Source organism: Crinia signifera, chromosome 9 (assembly GCF_055691185.1).
Source record: "Crinia signifera chromosome 9, ASM5569118v1, whole genome shotgun sequence".
Classification (NCBI taxonomy): domain Eukaryota; kingdom Metazoa; phylum Chordata; class Amphibia; order Anura; family Myobatrachidae; genus Crinia; species Crinia signifera.
Window position 1 is genome coordinate 43,661,822 of NC_139225.1, and position 27,959 is coordinate 43,689,780.

The 27,959-nt window shown below is 45.4% G+C and overlaps 2 protein-coding genes across 10 annotated transcripts in view; one reads left to right on the forward strand and one right to left on the reverse strand.

Moving 5' to 3' along the window:
* Positions 1-2,459: 2,459 nt before the first annotated feature.
* On the reverse strand, positions 2,460-8,569 carry SWI5 (SWI5 homologous recombination repair protein). The gene is made up of 5 exons (XM_083159010.1): positions 8,360-8,569; positions 5,509-5,557; positions 3,326-3,447; positions 3,138-3,232; positions 2,460-2,900 (listed from the first exon to the last, which is right to left on the reverse strand). Exons 1-5 carry the CDS (start codon positions 8,503-8,505, stop codon positions 2,836-2,838), a joined length of 477 nt encoding a protein of 158 aa, XP_083015136.1. The 5' UTR covers positions 8,506-8,569; the 3' UTR covers positions 2,460-2,835.
* A 137-nt stretch (positions 8,570-8,706) lies between these two features.
* The window catches only part of GOLGA2 (golgin A2), a 53,050-nt gene continuing 33,797 nt past the window's right edge, over positions 8,707-27,959 (forward strand). For 2 of the 9 annotated variants that reach the window (XM_083159001.1, XM_083159004.1), the window contains exons 1-6: positions 8,707-8,862; positions 17,031-17,147; positions 18,871-18,951; positions 24,541-24,648; positions 25,728-25,771; positions 26,435-26,498. In XM_083159001.1, coding sequence (XP_083015127.1) covers positions 8,818-8,862; positions 17,031-17,147; positions 18,871-18,951; positions 24,541-24,648; positions 25,728-25,771; positions 26,435-26,498 — 459 coding nt within the window. In that variant the 5' untranslated portion in view covers positions 8,707-8,817. The remainder of the gene's footprint in view (positions 8,863-17,030; positions 17,148-18,870; positions 18,952-24,540; positions 24,649-25,727; positions 25,772-26,434; positions 26,499-27,959) is intronic. The other 7 variants (XM_083159002.1, XM_083159006.1, XM_083159007.1 and 4 more) reach the window with 7 other exon arrangements.

The window sequence follows — 27,959 nt, forward strand, 5'->3', positions numbered from 1 at the left end:
TCACAAGGTCGTTACCCCTATCAGCCACTTGTAATAATTCAGGGAGAGTCAACCTGATTAAATCAAATAGGTCCTGGCCTTTTACAGCCTCAGGTAGTCCTATTACACATAAGTTACATCTCCTGGACCTTGTTGTGTAGGTGATCTATTTCTTTGTGAGCAGAATATAAAGATTTCTGCCACATCTGCAAAGTTTGCACCCACAGTTTGTTCGATAACAAGCACCCTCTGTTGCAGGTTGGCAATTTGCCTATTAAGGTCTGCAGTTTGTTCTTTCCGCAAAGGGCCTATGGCCGCCCCGATTGCTGCGACCATATCCCCATAAGTGACTGGAGACGTGAGAGGAGGTAGCGGGTTATCAGGGCCAGGGTACTCACTGTTGGGGTCCCAGTCCCCTGATGCTTGTGCTGTGGGAAGCGGAGGAGTCGGTCCCCGGGAGTCTGCACATGGGGAGTCTGGTGCTGCACAGAGGGAGAGGGTGTCCAGCGCAATCTTGGATCCCAGGGTCTGGCGTTCCTTCTCCCGTTTTTGCTTGCTGCTGAGCATGGCGCTATAATAGTGCTTCATGCAGCGCAGGTTGATAGGAAAGTAGCGGGGGATGGAGAGCGGGCTGTGGGGAGGCAGGATGCCGTGAAAAGCGGAGGTTTGGGCGCCCGGGCAGCGGAGCTCTCCTCTCCTGCTACCGCTGCATCACAGGGCGGAACCGGAAGTCAAACTCACATATTAAAAGAATTTAAAAGCATATAACCCATGTGGGTAATGGACACAGTTGGCATAAAGTAGATACCATTCCCAGCAGTCAAAGGAGGTTCCCGGTGCTATGTCCAACAGAATCTGATCAGTGGTGGCAGCAAGCTTGAGTGTGCTTTCTGGCAGGAATATGCCCTTCATCAGAATGCTATATTGGTGAAAGCTCTCCTGTGTCACCCTGGCCTGAATTGTTATTAACAGCGCTAAGGGATCAGTTCTATTGTAATTTCTCTTATCTTCTATTACCTTCCTTTCACTCTGCCATCCCACATTACCCACAGCCACCCGTTGCCATACATATGCCTTCCCTTCCTCTCACTAGTCATCCTCTGCCATCTGCATATCACCCTCTGTCTTACTCTTCCCCACTGCCATCATTACCATCCTCTGCATCTCCATGTAGTCACTGCCTCAACTTATCACCCACTACCCCCCTCTACATCTCTCTTACCCACTGTCAACCTCTGCCAGAATCATCACCTACAGTTTCTCCATGCCACCCTCTAAGTAATCCTTTGCCTTCATCTGCCATCAACCCTTTCACCCTCTACTACCCCATCACCCACTGAAACCCAGTCAGAGGGTGACAACACATCACCCTCTGCCTCCCTCTGTCACCATCTTCCTCCACCAGTAACCCTCTGCCTCTCCCTGCGTCAACCTCTCTCCTACTGCCACCCACTGCCTTTCCTGGTCATTCACTGCCTGCATGCTATTCAAAAAGCCTTTATGTTAGGTATAAGCTTTAACACTTGGGTGACTATATTAAAAAAAAAAATATGCAGGGCAGGTTTGCCTCTGCAATTGTATAAGGAATTAAATGGTCGCATTGGCATGTGCAGGCTGTCACAGACATAGCGGCCATTCTGCACTAACTTGCTGGGGCCCTGTATTCATTTTTATTGCTTAATGAGGTCACAAAGCAAAGAACCTCTGGTCTATGGACATTGCAATCGTAAAATGTTTGTTCTACTGCCATCTAATGGTGTTCACTCTAGGCTGTTTACAGATTTAAAGGGCAAAATGTGTCCTGGCCCTGTAGAAGCTCGATGTTAGAACCCCGGCCGGTGCGCTTGGGTGAAACCCAACACCGCTGTAGATGCTGGATGGTCCCCCCCCACACTAGCCTGATATTGCCAGGCCTTCCCCCCGCAGTGACATTGGCGGGCCCGGCCAGCTCCCCTCATGCTGCCCCTGTACCCCAGTGCCCTGCCTGGCCTCGATCCTAGAGGGTTCACTACAAGTAAAAAAGAAAAAAAAAAATGTCTAATGCCGAGTACATGCTGAAGAAATTCCTGTGGCCACATATATAGTTAACTATAGCGGCAGTACAGCGGTAGAACAATATAGTGCATATACACTGACTGATACGTTCAGTGATGTTACCCCACTCCATAAATGCAGTCACTGACTATATTGTCAGATTGAGCTGCATGTACAGATGATAGGCGGGGCATGTGGCTGTTAACAATCCACGCCCATGCGCATCATTAACAATATTGACCGTACACATTGGAGGATATGCACACGGACGATTGATATAATCCATATCGTTAATGATATTTTGCCCAGCGTGTACTCAATGTTGCAGTTGCTAACATCTTTAATAGGCTTGTTAACATAAAAACATATATAAATCTACCTTTTTAGATCATTTAAAAAAAAAAAATGCATTTCTGCAGAAAACCAAGCTACATTAAAAAGACACACACGTTTACTTAGATTTTATTTTCCATAAACAGTATATACATATAAATATATATTTAATATGAAAATGAGACTCCATCCTACAGTTTTGTTTCACTGGAAGAAAGTAGATTTTATTTGGCAACAGCCATCAATGCCGTGCCTATTGGGATAAACCACAACAGCCATCAGTCAGATAGTGGCTTGCAAAGTCTAATAACAGATGTAGTCCAACAACAAAAAGAATGTCCAAGGCTGAAATGGTCCCAAAACATTTTCCCTTTACTCAAGTCCTATACTGAGCAAAATGAACATTTAGGACTAGTGTTGCAAAAGTCTAACCAACTGTTCTCATCTTTCGAAGAAGAGCGCGGTGGGATTTAAATGTTGCTTGCATCCTCAATCGTCTAAATCCATGCCAAACTCAGCATAGAGATCTTTGGTGGTGACTCCCCTGAGAAGAGCTGTTTTCAAAGAAAATGAAATTACTATTACTACTAATAGACCAATAACTGCTTCTGATTTTGTTCTGAGCAATGTAGGTTGCACAGCACACAACACAGTGTGCTAAGTGATTGGTCAGTGACCAAAGATTAGCTAGATTTATCCAGCATGTTTGCTTTTAATGGCCTCTATACACAGAGCGATGTCGGGGCATGTCTATTTGAAAGCGAATGATGATTTTACAGTGAATTTCTTACCAAGCCGGCCTAATAACATCTGCCCTGTATCCTTTAACTCATTGTACTGGTGAAGAAGGTCGATGTGCTTGTCTAATTCGGCAACATGGTAACCTCTAAGAGAACACATTCTGGTTAGAAAGCAATACAGAAGAATATCACTGCTGCGAGGATGAACATACAGTAATATGTAATGTCAATATACTTACTCTGCCTCCAGTTGGGCTATTTCCTTATCTAGAGAGGATTCTTTCTGCTTCAGTTCTGAGACCTCTCTTTCCAGGGTATCCTCATGGCCTCCGCTAGACCGGCTCAGACTGGGAGACTGAACCTGGTGAGAGTCAATGTGTGAAAACCTGTCTGTCAAACATATTACACAATTCTGTCACAGCCCTTCACAGCGATGTTCTGTCCCAGGCTTATCGGGTTAGATCATGGAAACTGCCATAAATCTTACAACCTGAAATGATCAAGTGAAAACACATAAGCACCACTCAGGTCTGAGATCAATTTATTGAACCAACTGTATTCGACCATACTGCAACTGAAGCATGGGGTCTTGATAACAGGGGATAATACAGATGTTAGCATCCGACAATCGCCAGAAGACCAGCTCCGGAATCAGACATAGCTGAGGATGCTGGCATTGTAATCCCGACCGTCAGCATGCAAAGTTAGGCTTCTTTTAAACCAATTTTTTGCTCAATTTTCAACAAATTAGTCAGGGCCTCATTCGGAGTCAGTGATAGCCTGACTATGCAAATGCCACTACAAACTCCTTCACTTGTGTATATGTGCAAAGACTGAGAAATCCACTGGTAGTGCCTGCACATGCCACAATACTGATTTGTGTCCTTATACATAACCTTGCACCAACCCCATGGAAGCTGTAGTTTCCCGGTCTGGCCAGTCTCCTATGACTGCAACTGCTTTCACTGACACGCCCACCACACTACCATAAAACACCCGCTGACCGCACCATTTTTGCGCACATTTCTAGCTGCTACCATATCTAATACCATGGGCCAAATGTAATAGGGTGTGAGAGATTTTGGGAAAGTTGTCAATTTTTTTTAGAGTGGCAATCATTTACACTGCTAATCAGGTTGATTTTGCCATGTAAATGATTCCTTTAAAAAATCTCATACCCTATTACATTTGGCTCCAAGTGTCTTGATTGCAACAGCTCATTTGTGTGTATACTTGTTCGATTTAGTGTCATTTTCGATTCGATTTGGACTATATAAATCAAAGTGTTAGCTGCATTCTATCCTGATGCATGGCCACGCAGCACAGGGATAGAAAGCAGACTTGCTTGCCAAGTTTATTTCTATTTCTGCTCCGATCTGATAGATCATAGGCAAATCAATGTTGCTCAATGCAGCATCCCCCCTCCCTCCCCTTGCACGCCATCCCTCCCTCCTGGTAGATGCTGGAACCAGCAGGCCATTGATATCAAATCAATATCGATGGCTGCTGGGTCGGGCCGTGTGTACACAGCATAACGTAAATGCTGTACAAGCTGTAAAAAAAAAAAAATAATAATAATTATTATTATTAGAACTGGGAAATAACATGGGAACAACAGGAGCAGGAGATTATCATGCTATGGAAATTAGTCATATTGGCAGGTCAAAGACAGGGGTCTCTTTTGGAGACACATAGTGTGCATACGAAAGCTGGGAACACAATGGATGATATATTAGCCATTAAATTCAAAGACTGATATATCATAAACGTGTCAACAGGTGTGTGCCAGCGATATGCCTAAGAAACATAATTCACAGCCATATTGTTTCAGCTGTGCAGTGCGGCCGATGTATGCGCAGATATATAGGCACATCTTGATGTGTGTATGCATATGGGCAGTCAGTCTACTGCCTGTTTATCTGCTAGAGAGGCCCTGGTTACTGACATCACAACTGAGGTAAAACCTTTCCAGTTGTAATGTCAGATGACACCACACACCATGCATGTGATTGGTAAGTGTGCCTGCATTTACCAATCAGATTTGTCTTCCTAGTGTTTACCCAGCATAAGAGACTACTACAGAATATTGCCAACTAACCATCCAACATGAATTTAGAGACTCAACCCTTATTTTACTATGTTGTGGTTTATGGGAGTGTCACTCAACTATGGTAGAGAAACTAACTTTGTATCATTACCTGTTTTACGCCTGATGATTATATGTAAAATAAGTTTGCATTAGCTATGGTTAAAACAATATTCCACTTTAAAAACCACAAGAAAGTCTGTTTACCAAATATAGGATAACAGAATGTTCCAAGAATGTTTCTAAATCTGCTTTATTTCTGGTCAGAAAACAATGTACATTGCAATAGGAGAAGGATGAATGTTATATTTGTGGCAATATCATTCTAATACTTACCGGAGATTTAAATCCAGTGTTGCAATTTCTGCGGATTCCCAGCGGAGTTCTAGGGATAGAACAGAGGACAATGTCCAGGACATAGATATACAGTATGTTCCATAAAGTCAGCAGTAAGCCTCTGAACATATTGCCAACATTCTTCTGTGCCTACCACTCATAATGTTCCCAACCTTGCTTCAAAAGGAGCTGTGTGTTGTAACTTACAGTAATGCTGGCATTGCAATGTTCCTCCCTTCTATGGGGTGTGAGGGAATACCTCTGATGTCAGCAGGATGTCAGACCCAGGACTTACCCCTTTCCCACTGCAGCGCCCTGGGATCAAACTTACCTGCTCATCCAGAGGTTGCTTTTTCAGGTGGTCCCACACAAACCAGGAGAGGTGGGAACTCCTACCGCATTCCACCTGCTTCCTAGGGACACGGGTGGGAATTGCAGGTCCTCTCGGAGGGAGCATGGCTAAAATGTCACAAATCACTGTCACTTTAGCCCCACCACCTCCTAGAGTACCAACAAATCACAGAATTTACCATCATGGGGCCAGGGCATAATGATGTGGACACTTGGCTCCGTCCCACGAAGACCCCTGCTGCTTTACCTTTCCGGGCTTCTCCCGGAGAGGTGTTTTGAAATCTAGGCAAGTTTGCCGGGATATTCTCAGGTCGGCCTGTTCACACTGCATGTGGGTGCAGCGCTGACACTTGGGGTCATCTCCAAGAGCCTGAAACTCCAGGTCTCCCCTGAATGCTGGGCCGTAGTGGAGTGGCAACCTGCAGCAGCGAGGGTGTTCATTCAGCAGGGTGTCTAATATCACAGCTTTCACCAGGGAGACGTGTAGGCAGAGATTACAGCCACACACTATCCCTTAACCCAAATCCTAATCCTGTCCAACTCTGCAAACTTTCTGGATTGGATTTCCTAATAACTGGGTCTGTATTATTATTGTTTTGTTTCTTTTGGGACCCTTTTCCACTGAGCAAAAACCGAGGTTCAAAGGTGTTACTGGGTTCTTCAAGGCATTGGAAAAGGGTATTAGTGTACAGATCAGAAGACCGCATGCGCAGCCCTTTGAACATCATCAGCCCTGTGTAAATGCACCCAGTTGAATTTACCTGGCATTTCAACCTGTAAAGTGAGCAGGGTTGAACACAGATTCAGGAGTTGTAAACTGGGTCGATGTGACCCAGAACCCTTTCACAGCTATGAAACAGCCGGCACTGGGAGATGATCTCATCTCCCAGCACCGGCTGGGGACCTGCCTCTGGTGACATCACTTACCTGGCATTATGCCAGATAGTGACGCCGTGTAGCTGTCCTGGGTTGGCGCTGGGAACAAACTCCCGGGTGCGACCCGGCTAAGCAGTGGGAAAAAAAAAAAGTTGTAAGTGGGTCCCATACTACTTTTAGACTATATATCCCAGTTCTTGCACACGAACATGCAGCAACCTGGGATCTTGCTGTGTTGAGGTAGCTATTTTTTTTGCAAACCCATGTGGGGAACCACTTAACAAGATGCTGCTCAGATGGATTTATGCTAAAACAAAGATACCTTGATGTGAGTTTACCTAAGATGGTCTGGGTGGAGTATGGTAAGCAACAGCATCACTGTACACATCATCTGTTATTGCGCATCCCTGATACTTTTGTACATTTTCATGCAATATATATTTTGTGGATACTGAGGCAACCATTTCCTTTTCATATACTCACGAGATCATTTAACAAAAATCAACCCAGAAGTGATCACATCAACTAAAGATACCATGATGAGAGTTCACCTTATACTTGCTGTGTGAGAACAGGACGAACTAGCATCTCTGCATATATCACTTGGTATGGACTTCTGGTCTCTATTCCGGGTGGTTGCAATAAGTATAACGATACCTCTATGCACCTGGTCATATTCATTATATAGTGAGTAAAGCAGTGTTTTTCAACCACGGTGCCGTGGCACACTTGTGTGTCTTGAGCTGTTCTCAAGTGTGCCCCCACCACCTGTTCAACTGTTATTTACTGGTCTCTTCTTTTCATGTAAAGGGCCGATGTATTTTATTTTTGTTAACTGTGGGGACCAGAGTGATTTTATATAGGGGTCAATAGGTTTTTTTTTTCCAGTGGGGGCCAATGTGTTTTGTCTCATGGTGTGCCTTGGCAATTTTTAAATCTTATTTAGTATGCCGCAAGGAAAATCACTGGAGTAAAAGGTATGCATCCTTGATATCTATCATCATAACCCATCTACTAGATCCAATGGACAAATAGGTTTTTTTTGTACCTTTTCCCTCCACATGTGATAACACCTCAGTGGGAGAAAGAACGGTTTTGGGAAAAGCTCTACTTACATCCACTAAAAATTCCCAAAACTGAGCCTAGCACCAATTACCATTTTTCTTTTTACAAATATACCTCGGAAACTGCCCGCTGCCACGCGCGGGATACCATGGAAACTTTACCCTGGGCAGCTCCCTGGCAGATAGGATTGCATACAATACAGTGTATGTGGTCCTTTTGCATACATTTTACTATATGCGATCAGACAAATCCTTGTGGCAGCAATGATGATTAGGATCCAATGCACCAGATCAGATTTACAGGTAAAACACATAGGATATGGCACTCTCACTTGGTTTATTGGCCCGATGGGTCGAAATCCTGTCAAAAGGGCCATATTGTACTAGTGTGTACAGGGGCCTTAAGAATGTTTTGTGCAAAAGAAAGCAACATATTTTGCTAAAAAGAATAATCAAATGTCCAACTCTACATGAGACTCTGAATGGTGGAAAGGGGGCTGAGAAAGTCACTGGCACTGCGCTAATAAGGGGAACCTACAGAAGGTCTGAGCACAGCTCACCTGCAGGGCCTGTTCCTGGGAGTGAGGGAAGAAGCCTGGCTGGGTCCCCTCGGGGGAATCCCTGAGCCTCTAGGTGACTCCAGCCTGCTTCTGCAGCTGCTCCTGCTGTAACTTTCTACAGAAAATGTATGAGTGACACCAATCATGGAGCCTTCGGTCAGCTGACCAGTCACATGATCATCCTGATGAAGGAGGAGCAGGTGGGCGTGCCTACGCGGCGATCACCCTGTGATCGGAAGTAAAACACGCCCATATACTGACACGAGATCTCAGTCATTTGCATGTCCGGGAGCGTAATTATGACACTCGCTTTGTGCTCACGCCCCCTATGACCGCCCCTCTGGCTTAGTGATAGGCACAGCTGGCACTGACGTCACGGGGGTAACACGGATCGGGGGCGCGCGGCGCGGAGCATTGTGGGTGCTCGGTGACGTGTTAGTTACCCGGCCGGACCCAGGATGGCTGACGACAGGCAACACAAGCTGGCAGCGGCCCGGAAGAAGGTAAGCCTGCTTACCCGGCATCAGTGAGGCGTCCCTGGGTGGCTGGGGACAGTTCTCGGGCAGATGGGAGGTGTCAGAGTGCGGTTGTCACTTGTGGGCGAGGTGGCGCTCGCAGGTCGCGAGAGGGGTGCACAGGCCAATGGTGCAGGGGGAGTAACCGGCAGGCGCCACTGTGGTGACAGGTAAGGGTGTGTCAGGCAATATACAAGGCCTGCAAGGGTGACACGCTATGTACAGGGTCTGGGATGAGAAGGTTGACAGCTCACGTACAGGGTCTGGGATGAGAAGGTTGACAGGCCACGTACAGGGTCTGGGATGAGAAGGTTGACAGGCCACGTACAGGGTCTGGGATGAGAAGGTTGACAGGCCACGTACAGGGTCTGGGATGAGAAGGTTGACAGGCCACGTACAGGGTCTGGGATGAGAAGGTTGACAGGCCACGTACAGGGTCTGGGATGAGAAGGTTGACAGGCCACGTACAGGGTCTGGGATGAGAAGGTTGACCGGCCACGTACCGGGTCTGGGATGAGCAGGTTGACCGGCCACGTACCGGGTCTGGGATGAGCAGGTTGACAGGCCACGTACAGGGTCTGGGATGAGAAGGTTGACAGGACACGTACAGGGTCTGGGATGAGAAGGTTGACAGGACACGTACAGGGTCTGGGATGAGAAGGTTGACAGGCCACGTACAGGGTCTGGGATGAGAAGGTTGACAGGCCATGTACATGGTCTGGGATGATGATGAGGAGGGTGACGGGCAATGTACAGGATCTGAGATGAGGAGGACGACGACAGGAGATGCACAGGGTCTGGGATGATGATGAGGGTGACAGGTTATGTACAGGGTCTATGAGGATGTGGAGGGTGACATGCCATGTACACGATCTGGGATGAGGAGGAGGGTGACAGGCCATGTACACGATCTGGGATGAGGAGGAGGGTGACAGGCCATGTACATGATCTGGGATGAGGAGGAGGGTGACAGGCCATGTACACGATCTAGGAGGAGGGTGGGGTCCGGCCATGTACAGGATCTAGGGTTAAGAGGGTGACAGTCCATGTACAGGGTCTAGGATGATGAGGAGGGTGACATGCCATGTACAGGGTCTGGGATGAGGAGGATTCAGGAACAGGAGAGTGTCAGGCCATGTACAGGATCTGGGATGAGGAGGAGGGTGGCAGGCCATGTACAGGGTCTGGGATGAGGAGGATTCAGGAACAGGAGAGTGTCAGGCCATGTACAGGATCTGGGATGAGGAGGAGGGTGACAGGCAATGCACAGGGTCTGGGATGATGGTGATGATGATGATGGTGACAGGTCATGTACAGGGTCTAGGAGGATGTGGAGGGTGACATGCCATGTACAGGACCTGGGATGATGATGAGGATGACAGGCCATGCACAGGGTCTGGGGATGAAGAGGAGGAGGGTGGCAGGCCAGGTACAGGATCTGGGATGATGATGATGATGAGGAGGATGACATGCCATGTACAGGATCTGGGATGAGGACGAGGGTGACAGGCCATGCACAGGGTCTGGGGATGAAGAGGAGGAGGGTGGCAGGCCAGGTACAGGATCTGGGATGATGATGAGGAGGATGACATGCCATGTACAGGATCTGGGATGAGGACGAGGGTGACAGGCCATGCACAGGGTCTGGGGATGAAGAGGAGGAGGGTGAGAGGCCATGTACAGGGTCTGGGAGGATTGAGGAACAAGAGGGTGACAGGCTATGTACAGGGTCTGGGATGAGGAGGAGGGTGACAGGTCATATACAGGGTCTGGAGATGATGATGATGAGGGTGGCAGACCATGTACAGGTTCTGGGATGAGGAGGAGGGTGGCAGGCCATGTACAGGATATGGAATGAGGAGGAGGGTGACATGTCATGTACAGGATCTGGGATGAGGAGGAGGGTGGCAGGCCATGTACAGGATCTGGGATGAGGAGGAGGGTGACAGGCCATGTACAGGGTCTGGGGATGAGGAGGAGGGTGACAGGCCATGTACAGGGTCTGGGGATGAGGAGGAGGGTGACAGGCCATGTACAGGGTCTGGGGATGAGGAGGAGGGTGACAGGCCATGTACAGGGTCTGGGGATGAGGAGGAGGGTGGCAGATCATGTACAGGGTTTGGGGATGATGATGATCATGAGAAGAAGGGTGACAGGCTATGTACGGGGTCTGGGGATGAGGAGGAGGAGGAGGGTGACCGGTTATGTACAGGGTCTGGGGATGAAGAGGAGGAGGGTGGCAAGCCATGTACAGGGTCTGGGGATGAGGAGGAGGGTGACAGGTCATATACATGGTCTGGGGATGAGGAGGAGGAGGGTGACCAGTTATGTACAGGGTCTGGGGATGAAGAGGAGGAGGGTGGCAAGCCATGTACATGGTCTGGGGATGAGGAGGAGGGTGACAGGTCATATACAGGGTCTGGGGATGAGGAGGAGGGTCACACGCCTTGTACAAGATGGGAAAGTATATCCAATATGCAGCTACCAAAGTGTTTTCGGGATAGCATTAAGAATAAGAACAATGAACGGTACTTGTGTATTATAGCGGCGCCCATCGCATCGTATACCATAAGGCATACGATGGTATGCAATGCGATGCGATATTGCGTGATGTTGTACAATAACATACAATTTTAAAATTGTATGACATTGTATATGGCATACAATGCGATGGAATATGATTATAAATTGTATAAGCACCCTAATGGGTGCTTACAATGTTAATTGCACCCTAATGGGTGCTTACAATGTTAAATGCACCCTCACGCCACCCCCCACTATAAATGTGAACCCGAAGTGTGGCGAGCGGCAGCGGTACGCGTCCTACGACCTTTTCATACCCCCACTATTCACATCGGCGTAGAGTTGATTTTATAAAGTGTGGCGAGCGCAGCGAGGGGACGTGCATAACTTCACAGGTATACGCGTCCCCTCGAGGGGCTCGCCACTCTTCAGACTGAATTGAATACTGGTGTAAAATCGCATCGCATGCCATCGGTTGTATGGCATGCGATGCGATAAAAACATTGTACGACCAACATCGGGGGCGCCGCTATAATACACAAGTACCCAGTGAACTATGCCATGATCATTGTATAAATTATGAGCTATTGTGTCAATAAATGTTGCAAACTCACTAACGCATAAATGTACACTAATAGTATAAAAAGTAATATAATGTGATTTTGGAATTGCCTCTTTTACGGAAGGTATTAGACCTGGAGCATTAGGGCAACTTCCAGTTTGGACGGATTATCATTTCATTTTTGCTAGTCCGGTTCTCCACAAGTGGCCTATTGTCCTGTAAAAGAATACTGTGTTTCTTCTGGATTGTAGTAAAGACTGGTGCTGGAAAAGATATTTGTCGAGGTTGCTGCAGATCGCTTTGTTCTCACTGTGTTGCTTGTTCACTTGTTCTTAAATCTGTAACTATAGGGCAGCACGGATGGTGTAATGGATTGCATTACTGCCTCACAGCGCTGAGGTCATGGGTTCGATCCCCACCATGGCTCTAACTGTGCGGAGTTTGTATATTCTCCCCGTGCTTGGGTGGGTTTACTCCGGGTACTCCGGTTTCCTCCCACAATCCGAAAATATACAGATAGGTTAACTGGCTTCCAACAAAATTAACCCTAGAAATGTCTGTGTGTGCGTGTACATGTGATAGGGAATATAGATTGTAAGCTCCACTGGGGCAGGGACTGATGTGAATGTTCAAATATCCTCTGTAAAGCGCTGCGGAATATGTGTGCGCTATATAAGAAACTGTTAATAAATAAATAATACCTCAGACATTGGTGCTACTGATGGCTTGCTCACACTTGCAGTGATATTTACTGTAAGTGGATGGGCCTTGTGCATAAGGGGTTATCACATATTCTTAAAGCCAGGTAAATGCATTTTAATTATGTTTGTTCAAAAAATACTGGTGATTGTATTGTTTGTTCATTTGAACATTGTATGCCATACTTATGGGAGGTATCCGTCGGAATTGGGTGAAATCGGGCCACAATCACGCTAGTGTATGGGCAATTGCACTTGCACTAGTGTGCCTTAAGATAGTAGAGCAATTTAAACATGCATGGGGTAGACCTGGTTATATAATTACAAAGTATCAAGTAGGGTTCCATGAACAAATATGGTTAAAAAAAGGGGCAGACTAGATGGGCCAAATGATTCTTAAGGTCTCCATACACGCTGCGATAAGCAACGTGCAATGCATTGCGTTATTGGGTGGATCGCATCGCAGTGCAAAAAGTATGTGCAGCACATACTTTTTGTACTGTGCGATGCCCACGGGAGCGCGCATTGCGCACTGCTTATCGCAGTGTGTATGGGGACCTTTATCTGCCATCAAATTCTGATTCAATGTTTATCAACCCTACCCTACTACCATCTATAATACTCACACTGGTACTCGCCGGTTGCTGTAACATTTTACTAAATCTTCTAAAAATGAACAGTAGTGGTGTTGCTTATAGCATAGTCTGTGCGATGGGATGCCCAGGAGAGTGTGCATTGCACAGCAGAAACTCACTGTATATGGGCACCGTCACACACAAGGTACTCCTTAGTTTTCATATTAATGTTTCCCTTACTATTCGATCACAATAATATTGATAATAAATTCTAATGTGATTCAATTTACTATGATTCAATTTACTATATGTACTGTATGTCTCCTGTTAGGCTTGCTTACTTACATTAAGACCCCCATATACTACAGCAATTTGGCCGATTTCACCCGCTCCCAACGGATCGGGCCGAATCGTATGCATGTGATATCCCATTGGGTCCCACGCACATCGGATCTGAGTCAGAGGTTGGACATGCATACAGGTCCGACCTCTGATTTGGACCCCCCTCTCGGAGGTGAGCAACAGATGTCGCAAGCGATACAACACAGTGTATGGCCAGCTTTAAAGTGTCTGTCTGCGCTTAGGTTGGTGTTCAATTGGCTTTTTTAAGAAACACAAAATGTAAGAGTTCATCTAGTAAGCTTATTAGGTGATCTGTCTACCCCATGAATTTGGGCAAGAGCGAGTAAAACTTATTCTGTTGTTCATTCTAGCACCCTGCACCTTTCATAATTGCGCAGTTCCTCTTTCCTGCTTGTGGTGTCACTCTCTGCTCTGGTGTTTCTAGCACAGTTTGATCTGTATATCTCTGCTGAAATACAGATCTGCCGGTGCTAGAAGCACCACATCAGAGAGTGGCATCCCAGGCAGGAAAGAGGAACTCCACGGGTTTCGAAAGGTTCAGGGTGCTAGATTGAATACTATCCTTATGTGTGTACACAGTGCTATAATTACAGGGCTTTAATGTACAAGTACATCTGAAGATTGGCCAATATTATTATTATTATTTTTTCTGAGGAAAAACTTTGATACTTGTGTAGTTTCACGGCACCAGCTTATGCTACGCATGGCGCCAGCTTACGCTACGTTTGAAGCTACTCTAATAGCGTAGCCCAATGGCTGCCTGTGGCAGGCTAAGCTACGTTATCAGCGTAGCCCAATGGCTGCCTTACTTGTGTAGTTTCACGGTGGCAGCGTAAGCTGCTTTAGCAGCGTAGGCTGGTACCGTGAAACTACACAAGTAACTACCGTGCTGTTGCCGGGAACAGCATCTCTGTCCCCGGCGTCCCTTGGAAGCCTACTCAGCGCCTCTCTCACACCGGCAGCGCCAGCATGATCCCCTCTCTTTATGTGTCAAACAGATGGAGCGCCTCTCCGACGGCGCCAGCATGATCCCCTCTCCACCTGCCGGTGTGAGAGAGGTGCTGACTAGGCTTAACAGGTACGCCGGGGACAGAGATGCTGTTCCCGCCAACAGCCCGGTAGTTACTTGTGTAGTTTCACGGCGCCAGCCTACGCTGATTACGCAGCTTACGCTGCCGCCGTGAAACTACACAAGTAAGGCAGCCAGGGACGCTACGCTACTTCTGACTAACTACGCTGGGTGCGAGAACACTACGCTGATTCTGACAGGTACGCTACGCTGACGGCGTAAGCTGGCACCGTGAAACTACACAAGTACCAAAACTTTTATCCAAGGGTGCTGTGAAAACAATTGTGATACTCCAGAGTGCCGTGATTACAAAAAGTTTGGGAACCACTGCAGTATGCAATAAAGGCAAACGATATGCAATATTATTCAGTGTGTGCCCACTATATCGATGCACACTCACATGGGATGTTCACGATAATCCCTGTCGTCTGGACATGCTGTCCAATCTGACTATACTGTATATTGGTGGGGGTCTTGGTGACGTCACTGAACTTTGGGGCAGATGTATTAAGCCTTAACTAGATGCAAGGGTGATGGAGAGAAACGTCCAGCCAATCACCTGCTAGCTGCTATCTTACAGGCTGTGTTTGAAAAAAAGTCAGTAAGGAGCTGATTGGCTGGACATTTACCCCTCTTATCATCATATTTTCATTTATCTCTTGTTAAGGCTTAATACATCTTCCCCAATATCGTTAAGCATATCATTCAGTGTTTTAGTGCTCAATTGTTAATTTTGCAGCACCACCGATTATATTTTTAACTATAATGGAGGTAACTAGTTAACTATAATGACTTTGCCGCACATCGCATAGATTGTACGGGGCTTTAGGGCGAGCCATAGTATTTAGGGTGGCATAGTCCATTACTTAATAAGAGAAATGTTGTTGTTGCTCAAATAGTCAATAAAAACAAAACAAAATTGTAAGCTTTCTGCAAGTCAATGACTAATGGTTTGTACACACGGGGGCGATATGGCTTCCGATGTTGCCGATATAGTGCACATCGGAAGCCATATTGCAAGCTGATTGTGTACTTTGTAGGGCTTGCGAGCCCGATGCGCTGCCGATGCGCGCTCCCGAGTGAGCGCAAATCGGCAGCGACATAGTGAGGGCAGGCAAGACTATATAGTCTTTGTGCCTTTATACTTACATAGCTCTGGCAGCCAGAGGGGCTTCTCCTGGGGCTGCAGGGCTGATGCGCATTGACCTGGAAGTCCGCCGTACAGACTTCCGGGTCACTGCGGAAGTCTGTTGGTGTGGCCTACGATGTATGCAGCTGTTCCTGTGCCGCGGCCCCTGCCATCTCTGCCCCTGTCTCCTGTGACAGGTATCGGTACTGCCCTCCTTCTCTCCTTCATGCCTTGCGATGCGAGTCCTGATGCGTTCAGATCGCATCGGGACTCGCATCGCACGGCATGTCGACCGTGTGTACACACCTTAAGTGTGAGCTGGACTTCAATAAAAAATATGGTAGTAGACACTGATGCATGCCAAGATTATGTGGCTTTTCTGTGCCATTTCAATGGCAGTCTTTGCCTGAGACAGGGTTAGCTGGTTTAAACCAAATGTGTTTTTAAATACACTGTGACTGCAGGCACAACACCATGACTTAAAAAATAAATAAAAAAGCCTATTGCAAGCGAATCCCTGGAATTATGTCACATTCTTGTTGCTTGTGGTTTTCATCTAGTAAGCTGAACCAATGCAGTAAATCACACACACAACAAAGATGTAGGGAGGTGAATCATATATGAGAGGTGCTAAATCTGCCCAGCATCAAGCTTCTTACCATAGGACAGGAAAAAAACACAGTTAGCACTCACAATCTTAAAGAGTAAACAACACCACACATTAACAGAGAAACACCTCATGGTTTAATCGTCATGCTTACTTCGATTCAAAACCTGGTGACATCCAGAGCTAATGCTTAATTCTTTTTTTTGTGTGTGCATTTCCCTGAAAAGCACTTTTGTGTGTTTTAATTATGTTTAGTCTAAAATTGATTTTATTGAAATATTTCAAATAAATCATATCAAAGCCTAATAACCTTGGAATGTTAATGTCAGAAAGCATTAAAACATGGTTAATCAAGGTTTCTAATGCATAGCAATGTTTCACAGTCTTATAACAAACAGGAATATATATATATATTTTTTTTACATTTTACAAAAGTTATTGCAAAACAAAAGCTGTTTAAACTAAAAAAAAAAAGCATTTTTTTTGTTAACCTGTATTTTTTCCAACTCTGGCCTGAGAACAAAGTCTTCTCTGCTCCAAGAAGCATACAGTCATGGAGATTGCTGTGGTGTAAGCATGCTATGCTGTTAGCGGGTAAGCTGATCATAATTTTGCATTCATATTTTGCAGCTGAAGGAATTTCAACAAAAGACAACCCCTCCCGCTCCTGCGATCGGCAAGAAGAAGAAAAAGGGAAAAGAGTCAAACAGCCATCCTGACACCCCAAATCGCCTCTCCCCAGACCCGGTAAGTGGATTACTAGCATTACATACTGTGTGTCACCCAGTCCATCAGCCCAAATGTATTCATTTTGGTATATTTTTAATTACTGATGTTATAAACCGCTGCTTTCTTCCTGTCCTAGTGGTATCTTGTCATTTCTGTTATATACTTGTACAAAATGATGTATATTTAAAATTTTATTTTTTATATATAAATTGTTCTAGGTCTCTGGCACTCCTGCTGCCCCCAAGGGGATAAATGGCTCTGGTGCCTTCCTGAGAGGCCGTGACACCCCAATTATACACCAAAAGAACGAGGCGGCACTCAAAGGCTTATAGAGTGAAAATAGTGTATTGAAATGAACTTAAAGTTTCGGGGAGAGTTTCATCCTGATGAAGGGGAAACTCTCCCTGAAACATTGAGTTCATTTCAATTACACTATCTTCACTGTATGCTGCCTCGTTCTTTTGGAGTATAGTATATAAAATATAATTTTTTTATTCTGGGTCTGCATGAAAATTAGGTTCTTATCCTCTGTATAATTTTCAGTAGATGGGTATAGAGCAATTTGTTAATTTATCTTGTTCGTCAGGGCCTCCTTCCTATTGCTGCTATTCCTATGACTATGAAGCGTGGCACCTTCGTAAAAATATTTTCAAGATGGTGATACTGCCTTAAAATAAAATGGCATAATTGAAATGTGACTTCGGAATTGCCAAAAATGTTGGCACGTAACCCAATTCCTTATTGAATTGAATTTAAGTGGATAGTTCTGCTGGCAAATTCTTCATCAAGAGAGGAAAGTAAATGAGGTGGGGGGTGGTCAATAAGACCATATCCCATGAAAGAACGATCATTTACCTGTGTGCTTGGCTGATTAGGAGGGAATGAATGTAACAAATGTTTTTATAGTAAGACTGCACTATGCTCTTGGTAACTACTGTGTATGGTTATTCCCTAGTCCTGGGCCTCTTGGTTTTGACAGCACCCCTATAAATTAGGGGCAGTAATATTGCAGATCATGCCGTGATCTATGGAGCTGTTCTATTGGTTCTAGTGCAAGCTGTGGGGAATGGGCTCCTCTTGGGTGCCTTCTCCTATCGACGGCATCTAGATCGACCACTCTTGGTCAAACGCATCTAGACTCTTAAAGATAGTCGACAGCATCTAGATCGACAGTAACGTTATCGACAGTCACAAGGTCGACACAAGCTTTTCACGTTTTTTTTTGCTTTAGACCGACTTGGTTCATACTTCCAAGTGGGCATAGAGTGAGATAAGTGTGCCAAGCATAGCGAGGATCCGTGACCAAAGCATGGTGAAAGTAGCAAGCCATGCGAGGGGACACGGTGCACTTATTTGGTATTCATGTTGACTTATGTCCACAAAGACACCCAAAAAGTCAAAACCCGTATCAAGCTAATAACTGTCAACCATGTTCCCGTTGATCTAACGCCGTTACTGTCAGTCTAGACACTGTTGACTATCTTCAAGTGTCTAACTAGTTGCGTTTGACCAAGGGTGGTCGACAACGCAATTGTCAATCTTGAAGCAGTTATTCCTCTATACCAGAACCCTTGGGTGCACCCCAGTATTTTTCAGAGAGTTGTACAAATGAGAACCCCTCTTCTGCCCACAGGGTGACCAGTGCACTGTAAAAGCAGTGTAATAACAGTGAAATGGTTTCTCCCCCCTGCTGCTTATCTGTCTCTTCCTCTTCTTTCTCTGTTTCTCTCACTGTCTTCAGATTGAGGCCATTTTGAAAGGGCTGGTATCAGATCTTCATAAATCCAATGGGGTGTCCATCCCTGCATTGGGAGACATGAAGGTGAGGTGTCTGCGGAGGTGGTGACCTCATCGTCCTCCTATCTCTGGCTTTGCTGTGTTTCTCTGCTGTGCCCCATGTGTGTCTGCATAGGGGCTGTGATCTGCTTTACATCATCCTATAATTGTCTTGTCATCGTTACTGTCATTGGTCATTGTGCAGCCGTCTCTGCCTAGGACATTTTTAAGGGAAATGTTAAGTCTTCTGTATGCTTCCTGGTTGCACTCATTTAAATGTATGTTTGTGAATGAAGGAAAATAGGCATCAGGCTAGAAATATGTATGCATGCATATATGTGTGTATGTTACCTACATACAATTGAAGTCGCAGACTTGTTGGAACGTAGCACATTCATTGCATGTGTGGTAAAATGCCTCAGAAATGAGCTGGATACTCACTATAGATTATTTTTCCAATCTTATTCATTAGAATGAAAATCTGGTAATTTCTGCGAGCAAATGGAAATCGGACAAACATGGTCGCTTAGACAAATTGGATAAATCCTTTTGATTTGACCAATTTATGCAAATTACATGACCAGACTTTTATTTCAGCCAGCCAGATTGGAAAGGTAATGTTATGGGCGATTACAGCCTCATTTCTAAACGGTCTGTAATCGCCCCAGCATGCTCAATTGAGAACACTGGTTTAGCTAGATCATGGGTCTTCAAACTGCGGCCCTCCAGATGTTGTGAAACTACAAATCCCAGCATGCCTAAGTACAATATGTTCGATTTTACTGATCATGTCTTCAGCATCTTCTAGAACAGGCATGTCCAACCTGCGGCCCTCCAGATGTTGTGAAACTACACATCCCAGCATGCCTTGCCACAGTTTTGCTATAAGGGAGTGTTAAAACTGTGGCAAGGCATGCTGGGATTTGTAGTTTCACAACATCTGGAGGGCCGTACAGACCATGATTGGCCAGTAAAAGGGCTATATATGGTCACTGAGTGGCTATATAGCCTGTTTTTGTTTTTGTCTGTGTACAGGGTGATAAATCGCCAGGAGCACACTCCTGCAGCCATGCTCCTTCAGTTTTCATTAGTGATGTCAGTCAAAACTGAAAAGTCGCTGAGCGCACCGGTACACAGTGCGATATGGTCACAGAGCGATATATCGCTGAGCAGTACGAAGCCAAAATCGCTCAACAACCATATTGCAATGTGTGTACACACCTATAGGCTTACCATATTGTTTATCTCCAGATACTGTAGCCTTTGGGCCTAATTTATATTTGTTCATTAACACACGGGATACTGTCGCTAGGTCGACACTATAAAGGTCGACACATGAAATAGATCGACATGGCTAAGGTTGACAGAGTTGCGAGGTTCACAGTCAAAAGGTCTACATGAGCTTTTCACGTTTCTTTTGAGCTGACTAGTGCCGACAGTGAGAATATAATAGTGTGCCCAGTGCAGCAGGGCACTGACCACGTAGCATGGCAAGTGCAGCACTAATACCATGTCCATGGGATACAAATTTTTGAAAAACGCATGTCGACCTTTTAACTGTCGACCTAATGCTTGTGTTGACCTTCTGACCCCGTCAACTTTAGACATGTTGACCTATGTCATGTGTCGACCCTTAGTGTTTAAGGGCCTGCACAGGCGCAGGTCCTGTTCTGTGCATATGCTGAGCAGGTCTTGCAATGTCACTCACAGCCCATGTCAATATGCTACAGGGTTTATGGGGCAGCACTCAGCACAATTCTTAAAAACTGGGGCAGGTTGGGTCCAGGGTCTGCGTCATCGGATGCAGACAGCCTGGACCTGGATGTCTAGATCAGTGGTTCCCAACCTTGGCCCTCAGCTAACCCCAACAGTTCACGTTTCCCAGGTCACCCGGCAGAGGCACTCACCCACAGATGGAGCTAATTATTTCACATGTGATTCTCTGTGGAGACCTGGAACACATGAACTGTTGGGGGTACTTGACGACCGAGGTTGGAAACCACTGGTCTAGATCCTAACGGTCCAGCCTGCATAAGCTTCAGCTTATGCAGGCTGGTCAGTACCTGAATCCACGATGGAGATCAGAGGCTCCAGTCTCAGATCTGCGCTGCTGCTAAGAGGAGGCTCCTACAGACCCCTACTGCTCTATTACAATTTCACAGTTGCTTCCTTGCAGCTGTACAATTCCATTCATACATGAATCAGGACCTTTGTTTGCTTTAACTTCTGCCTGTGTAGAAGTTTACTTGTGTGTTCTGCAGTCTGCGCTTTGTAGTCATTAAACTTCTATCAGTTGCCTCTATCTTAATCCTGCCATATGCAAGGTTCCAGCTCAGAAATAACCCATACTGTATAGAGCTTGCTTCAAATCAAGGGTATCAGTGTCACTTATTTGTCAAACATGTGTCGCAGCCATTCCTCCACAAGGTTACTGACCCGTCATAAACCCACCAGTGCTGTAATGGGTTCGGCTGTAAGGCAGCTGCCATAATTATGTTGATTTTGATGTTTTTGTAGTGGAGGTGTGTGTGTGTGTGTGGGGGGGGGGGGGTTGTATGGTTGTTATGTGCTTTGCGGGACATATTGTTGACAGGTTGTTTTTGGCCAGGAACCATAACTCTTGAAATAAGCTAATGCCTAAATTACATTATATGCAAGTTTGTGATTTGGTCTGAGAACCTCAAGGAATGCATTCATTACATTTTATAATGGCGCTTCTGCACTATCCTGTCACGTCGCAGTCAGGCAAATGTCAGTGAAACACACAGTGATGGACCAGATATGTCTGTCCTGATGAAAGGCTGTCCTAGATCATGGGCACCCGCTCCTACTGATGCCAGCGAATGCACATTTCTTGTCCGCACCTAGAGTTATCTGGCTGGCTCCTAATTCTACTGCCAATGGCATTATTTGGTATTCTGCAGTACATCTTCACGCTGCAGGACATCTGACTATACTGCATGGACCTTGGCTGCCATTGAGTTGCTCCTACTTTAAAATGGTATATGGTCATTAGCTCAACCCATATTGAAGGCTGACACAAGCATTAGGTCAGCAGTGGCTAAGTCGACATGAGTTTTTAATTTGTCTTTGAGCTGACATATGCCGACAGGTTGTGTTTCATGCCCTACCATCCACTACAGCAGGGCAGGATAATAAAATAGTGTGCCCAAAGCATGGCGACTTAGACAGTGTCCATGTCGACAACAACACGCAAAAAAAATGTGAAAAACTCGAAACATTTGACTGTCCACCTAGCCATTGTCGACCGAATGCTTGTGTTGACCTTCCAACCCTGTCACCCTAAGCCATGGGGGGGAGGGGGGGGGGGTTAGGACTTATTACATGTGTCGACCTAAGCCATGGTGACCTTTGTAGTGGACACAATGCATGTCGACCCAATGAGCCCTACCCCTCAAATTAAGGCGGAACAATGTTTTATCAAATGTATTTCTTATAAACCATTGTATAGTTTTTCCCAGTTGCAGCAAGTCATAGAGACTGAAAGAAGCTATAAGCTGATGGTGGCTTTGTACAGGCGTCTCTCACCTCCCAGATCACAACTGCTCCCTAACCTACCAAACAGGATATTCTCGCAGGTGGAAAGCGCCACTGAGTCAGCCAATCACTTTCTTCCATTAGAAGGACTGTGTTCATTGTGTAAATGTCAGCTTTTGTGTATAGAGGGGGAGATGTTAATTTACTCTAAAAAAACAAATGTTGATAAAGTACGGTTCTCAGCATGATCTGCCACCTGTTTAATAGCAGTTGCAGACTCAGATTTGATTTACGTATATTTGCATGTATTGCTATATCTTATATATGGAAGTAGCCACTCTCCTCGTTGCCACGAGTGGCGCGATCCCATGGCTCATAGAAAAGCAATGAGCGGCAATGTTGTAGTATGGCGATTGCATGCCGTGGGTGCTTCTTTGGCAAGCGTCTGAATCGTTGTAACGATGAACGTGACTACGTAAATTCTTCTCACAATCCATTACTAAAAAAAGAATCAATTGCATATCATCCAGCGGTTTTCCGTTGCTTTAGACTGGAAATCTAGCGTGATATGACGGGTATGGGTCATTAGGTCGACATGGGTAAGGTTGACATTGAAAAAGTCCACTTTTTTTATTTTATTTTTTTCACTTGAATGTCAACACAGTCAAAGCCATGCTTTGGGCACGGTGCCTCGCTACGCTCGTTATTCGCCCATCACGCCCTAGTGGCTGTTAGGGCATGAAATACCACTTGTCGACATGGACACCTAAACGCACCACCATGTCCTCTCGCTGCGCTCGCCATGCTTCAGACGCTGTGCCTCGCTGCCCTCGGTACACTATTTTATTTTCCCACCACACCCTAGTGGATGGTAGGGCATGAAATACCGTCTGTTGGCACATGGCTCAAAAAACAGTAAAAAAAACACCATGTCGACCTTTTGACTGTCGACCTTCCCCATATTGACTTAATGACCCTGTCGACCTACCTGCATGTCGACCTACTTGGTGGTGACCCAATGACCGTATCCCGATATGACAGTTGAATATGGCCCTATATGGCTTGGTAGGTAAGTGCTTCATTAACCCCTTCCCGACATTTGACGTACATTTACGTCATGGTCGGGATGTACTTCCCGACACATGACGTAAACGTACGTCATGACTTTAAAGTGTCACCGCGTCTAGAGACGCGGTGACAGAGGGACTATGTCTGCTGTCCCTGACAGCAGACATCTTTCCTCATTGCCCAGGGGGGGCAGCGATGCCCCCCCCGATCGGCGATCGTTGCAATTGGCTGTTCAAATGTGAACAGCCAATTGCAGCGTTTACTGTGTTATGTATATAATTTTGACTCTGCTGCCCCCTAGTGTCCAAAAAAAATAAAAGAAAGTTGAAATAATGAATGAAACATAAAGTTTACATATGGTCTATGTTAGTTATGAACTATTTTGAGTGGTATGATTATTTGTCTCACAAGCAGAAAATTTAACATTTTGCAAATTGCAAAATGTTCAATTTTTTTACGACATTTTGGTATTTTTCACAAAAAAAAAAAGACTGTATCGACCAAAATTTACCACTAACTTAAAGTACAATGTGTCACGAGAAAACAATCTCAAAATCACTGGGATAAGTAAAAGCAAAAAAAAGTTATCCCCACTTAAGTGATACATGTCAGATTTGAAAAAAAGGCCTCTGTCAGGAAGGCAAAAACAGGCTGCGTCGGTAAGGGGTTAACAAAAAATGAAGTGTATCACAATATTATATATATTATAAATTAAGGCACGTGATGAGTTGTACAGTAAATTTAGTCTTGGGTATAAATAAGGAAACAATCTTTCTGTATGTAATATCGCTATAGCTAAGCATTGCCAGGGCCGGTCTGCCACATACTGTATTTAATGATACAGGAATCAGTTGTTGCTGTGAATTTTGGACGTTTTCACATTGATCCACATAGATGCTTATTACATGGAGTTTTAATTCAAGTGTGTTCATTCCATTTGTTCATGGTTTTGTTCTAAAATCATTTTGTGTGTATGTTCTTAAACGTGATCTAACCCCAGAATTTCCACATTGTAGCCTAGTGCTCTGGCAATCCATGTTTTACTAATCCCTCTTGTGTGCTTTAACAGGTGCTCTTGGAGCAAGATGTTGTTCATGATGCTGAAATCTTAACAGAGGAAGTCTCCGATAATTCTAAAACCCTGACAGAAATGTCCTATGATAACCCACTGTCTGAGGTGTGACGCTCTCTTCCCCGCTATCTTCTAAACCCTGTCTCCTTTATTAACATGAGCTGACTGGAATTCTAGATCTAAGCCACGTACAGCAAACAATAAAAAAATGATTGCACTTCGTTAGGTTTAACGGATGCTAAACACAAAGATAATCCTGTGGCTTTCTTTTCATTTTCTTTACAGAAGTTTAGTAAAATGACAAATTCTGTTTACTGGTATCTTTATCGGGCTACAGACCACTGTTGACCGACAGTCAAAATTCTGACACATTTAGAATGTCAACATACATTATTACGACATGGCAAAAATGTTGAAGCAATCACATTAATCTTGTCAAAAAATCAACATGTCAGTGAGCCACACGAGGGGTTGTGGTACACTTATACATTGGTCATGTTGACATAGACATCAAAAACTGATAAAACCGCAGGTTGACTATTGACATAGTAAATGTCGACATTTTGATTGTGTTGACATTTTGAACGTGTCAGTATTTCATGTGACCCTGCCTGGAGGGGGGCGGTGGTCGGACCTGCTAACGAACCTCCAACTTCGGTCTGATTTGCAAGGAACCCACGCATTAGACCCGAGGTGACATCAAAGGCATCCGATTTGGGCTGATTTCTTGGACCAATCTGTCGGTATCGGGTGGAATCGGCCCAAATCGGACAAGTGACAGCTTTTTATTTTGTTAAATACCTTTATTATCTAGGCTATAAGTGTTTTTTTTTGTCCGAGCTTGCAACGTTAAGAACACTCGGCAGACAAATCGTAAATAGTCACTACTATGTCGACACCAGAATGTCGAATGTTGTGATGAGAGAAAAAAAACAAAAACACCCTCTTCTGAGTTAGTGCATAGGTCTACAAACGTGTGTTTTGCTTGAAGTACATGGTATTTTCCCCTCAGGTCTTCTGTTCCATGTTTTGGTGTTGGTGACTCTAGATGCTGGCATGCTGCTATGGCTGTACCCTGGCTGGGGTTAGAGATTTTGGTGCCCTACATTCTGTCGCTATTTCATCCAGCCGTTGCTCCGGCCATTCCTTTTTGATAGTAATACTCCTGTTTTCTTGTTCCTCAGCAGAACAACTGTGATGATACAAAGCTGTCTACCGATGGGAACAGGTGAGCAAATGTGCTACAGATGGGCGATGTACGTGGCTGAGGTACTGCTTCTTCTTGGAGTACTTGCTTTTACAGACTGCGCCTTCTGACAACATTGATTTTCTTGGTAAAGCCTGCATGGAAGGCAATGTTGCAGCTACTTGCAGAACAATCCTGTTGTAGATGCTTGTACTCCACCCCCATGCAACTTTGGGGCCAATTTGGACCTGTTTGTTCAACTCTGAATTTGGCCCATCTGCCGATGGAGGGGGTTTGTGCATATGTAAACCGCTGGAGCGAATGCCTTTGGCGAATTTTACACTTGTTGGGGTGTTCACTCAATGACATGCAGGCAGGGGGCGGTCGCTGGGTTGCACCAGAGTTTTATGGGCATGCCCACAGAAATGGTGGGTGCGCCCATGGAAACACTAGATTGACCGCTTCGGCCTGGTCATGCCTGCTTGGGGCGGCGGCTGACATCGCATGAACATATCTGCATGACAAGCAGTGTATCTATGTGGAGTTCCCTCAATATGCCATATAGGACGATTGTTCTATTGTCTTAACATCCCCAATCTGAAGCATGCAGCATTATCCATTAGAAGTAGAACACCACAAATAATCTGATAATGTCCATTCACCTGTAATACATTTCTCTGTGTAACCTGTGACTTCACCTTCCAGGTTCGTCTCCTCGACGGACAGTCTACGGCAGCTTTCCGAGCAACTGAATGGGCTGGTGTCACAAGTAGGTATCCTCATATCTGTGCTGTGGGAAGTTTATCCATGGGGATGTAGTTAACGGTAGAGAGTAACGTTATAGGGATTCATAACGCTGACACAGCAATTATGTCAGCATTGTCCAAATGTCAACTTTGGAAACCTTGAAGACCTTTTTTTTTTTTGGTGGAGATGGGGGGGGGATTGTTATGTAAACTATAAGGGCAGATTATGAATGAATGAAATGTGTTAAAAATTTTACTTTTAATGTATAGGTTAAATGATAGAAAACGCTTTTTCTCAACATGTCACCATTATGGAATATTGGTGAATGTCAATATAGGTATGGGTCATTGGTTCGACCACTGATGGTCCACAGGCCTTAGGTTACCACCTAAAATAGGTAGACATGGCTAAGGTTGACAGGGTGGGATGGTCGACACACACATTGGGAAAAGGTCAATATGAGTTATTCACGTTTTTTTGTCCCTAATGTCGACATGGACACTGTCAAAGTATACAAGTCTGGCTGGATGGAAGGAAAACCCTGGTAGTTTAGGGCCAGGCCGCAGACAAATATTCCCTTTTAGAATTCCTGCTGAATTTTGGTGTGTAGACTGTTTGTATTGTTACAGCTTATTAGCTACACTGCTGACAGGGGTATGGATAGCAGGGTCAACAGTCAGTGTGTCGACACCAAATGGCTGTCATGTGCAAAGTCGACATTGGAAAATGTTGAAACAAGCAACATGTTGACACATTAAAATGTCAATGTAAGATTTAAAAAAAAATTCTGTCCATGTCAACACTTGAGCATGTAGCCCACCAATTAGTGTACTGCCTTTGCTCACCATGCTTTGTGTCAGGTGCCTAACTGTTCCCAATCACAGTCCACGTGGATGGTAACGTCTGAAAAAGTGTAAAAAATGTAAACCATTGTAAAAATGTTCATATGTCGTCCATTGTCACATTGACCTTTTTGTCTATGTTGACCTTTTGCATGTCTATATGGTGTTGATCTATTGACTGTCCCGAATCCCGCTGACAGCGGCGTAACTATAGCACCGCAGCCACCGCGGGGGGGGGGGGGCTGTGCATGTGGTTGCGCCGGGGGCTGCGGTACTATAGTTACACCCCCCAATCCCCTGCAGCCTTACCTATCTCGCTGGTCCCGGCCGCTCCGTTCTTCTGCTGAGGACCACCACAAAATGGCCGCCCCCATATAGCACACAGTTCTCTGAAACTGTCTGCTGTATGGGGGCGGCCATTTTGTGGTGGTCCTCAGCAGAAGAAGAACGGAGCCGCCGGGACCAGCGCGATAGGTAAGGCTGCAGGGGATTGGGGGGGGTTTGCATGGGCGGCGGGGGATTGGGGGGGGTTTGGTGGGGCGGCGGGGGGGGGGGCGCCCAAAACTTAGTTACGCCATTGCCCGCTGACCATGTGCCTGGGCATGTCCCTGTTACTCCACCTGTGCAGCAGTGATCAGGTC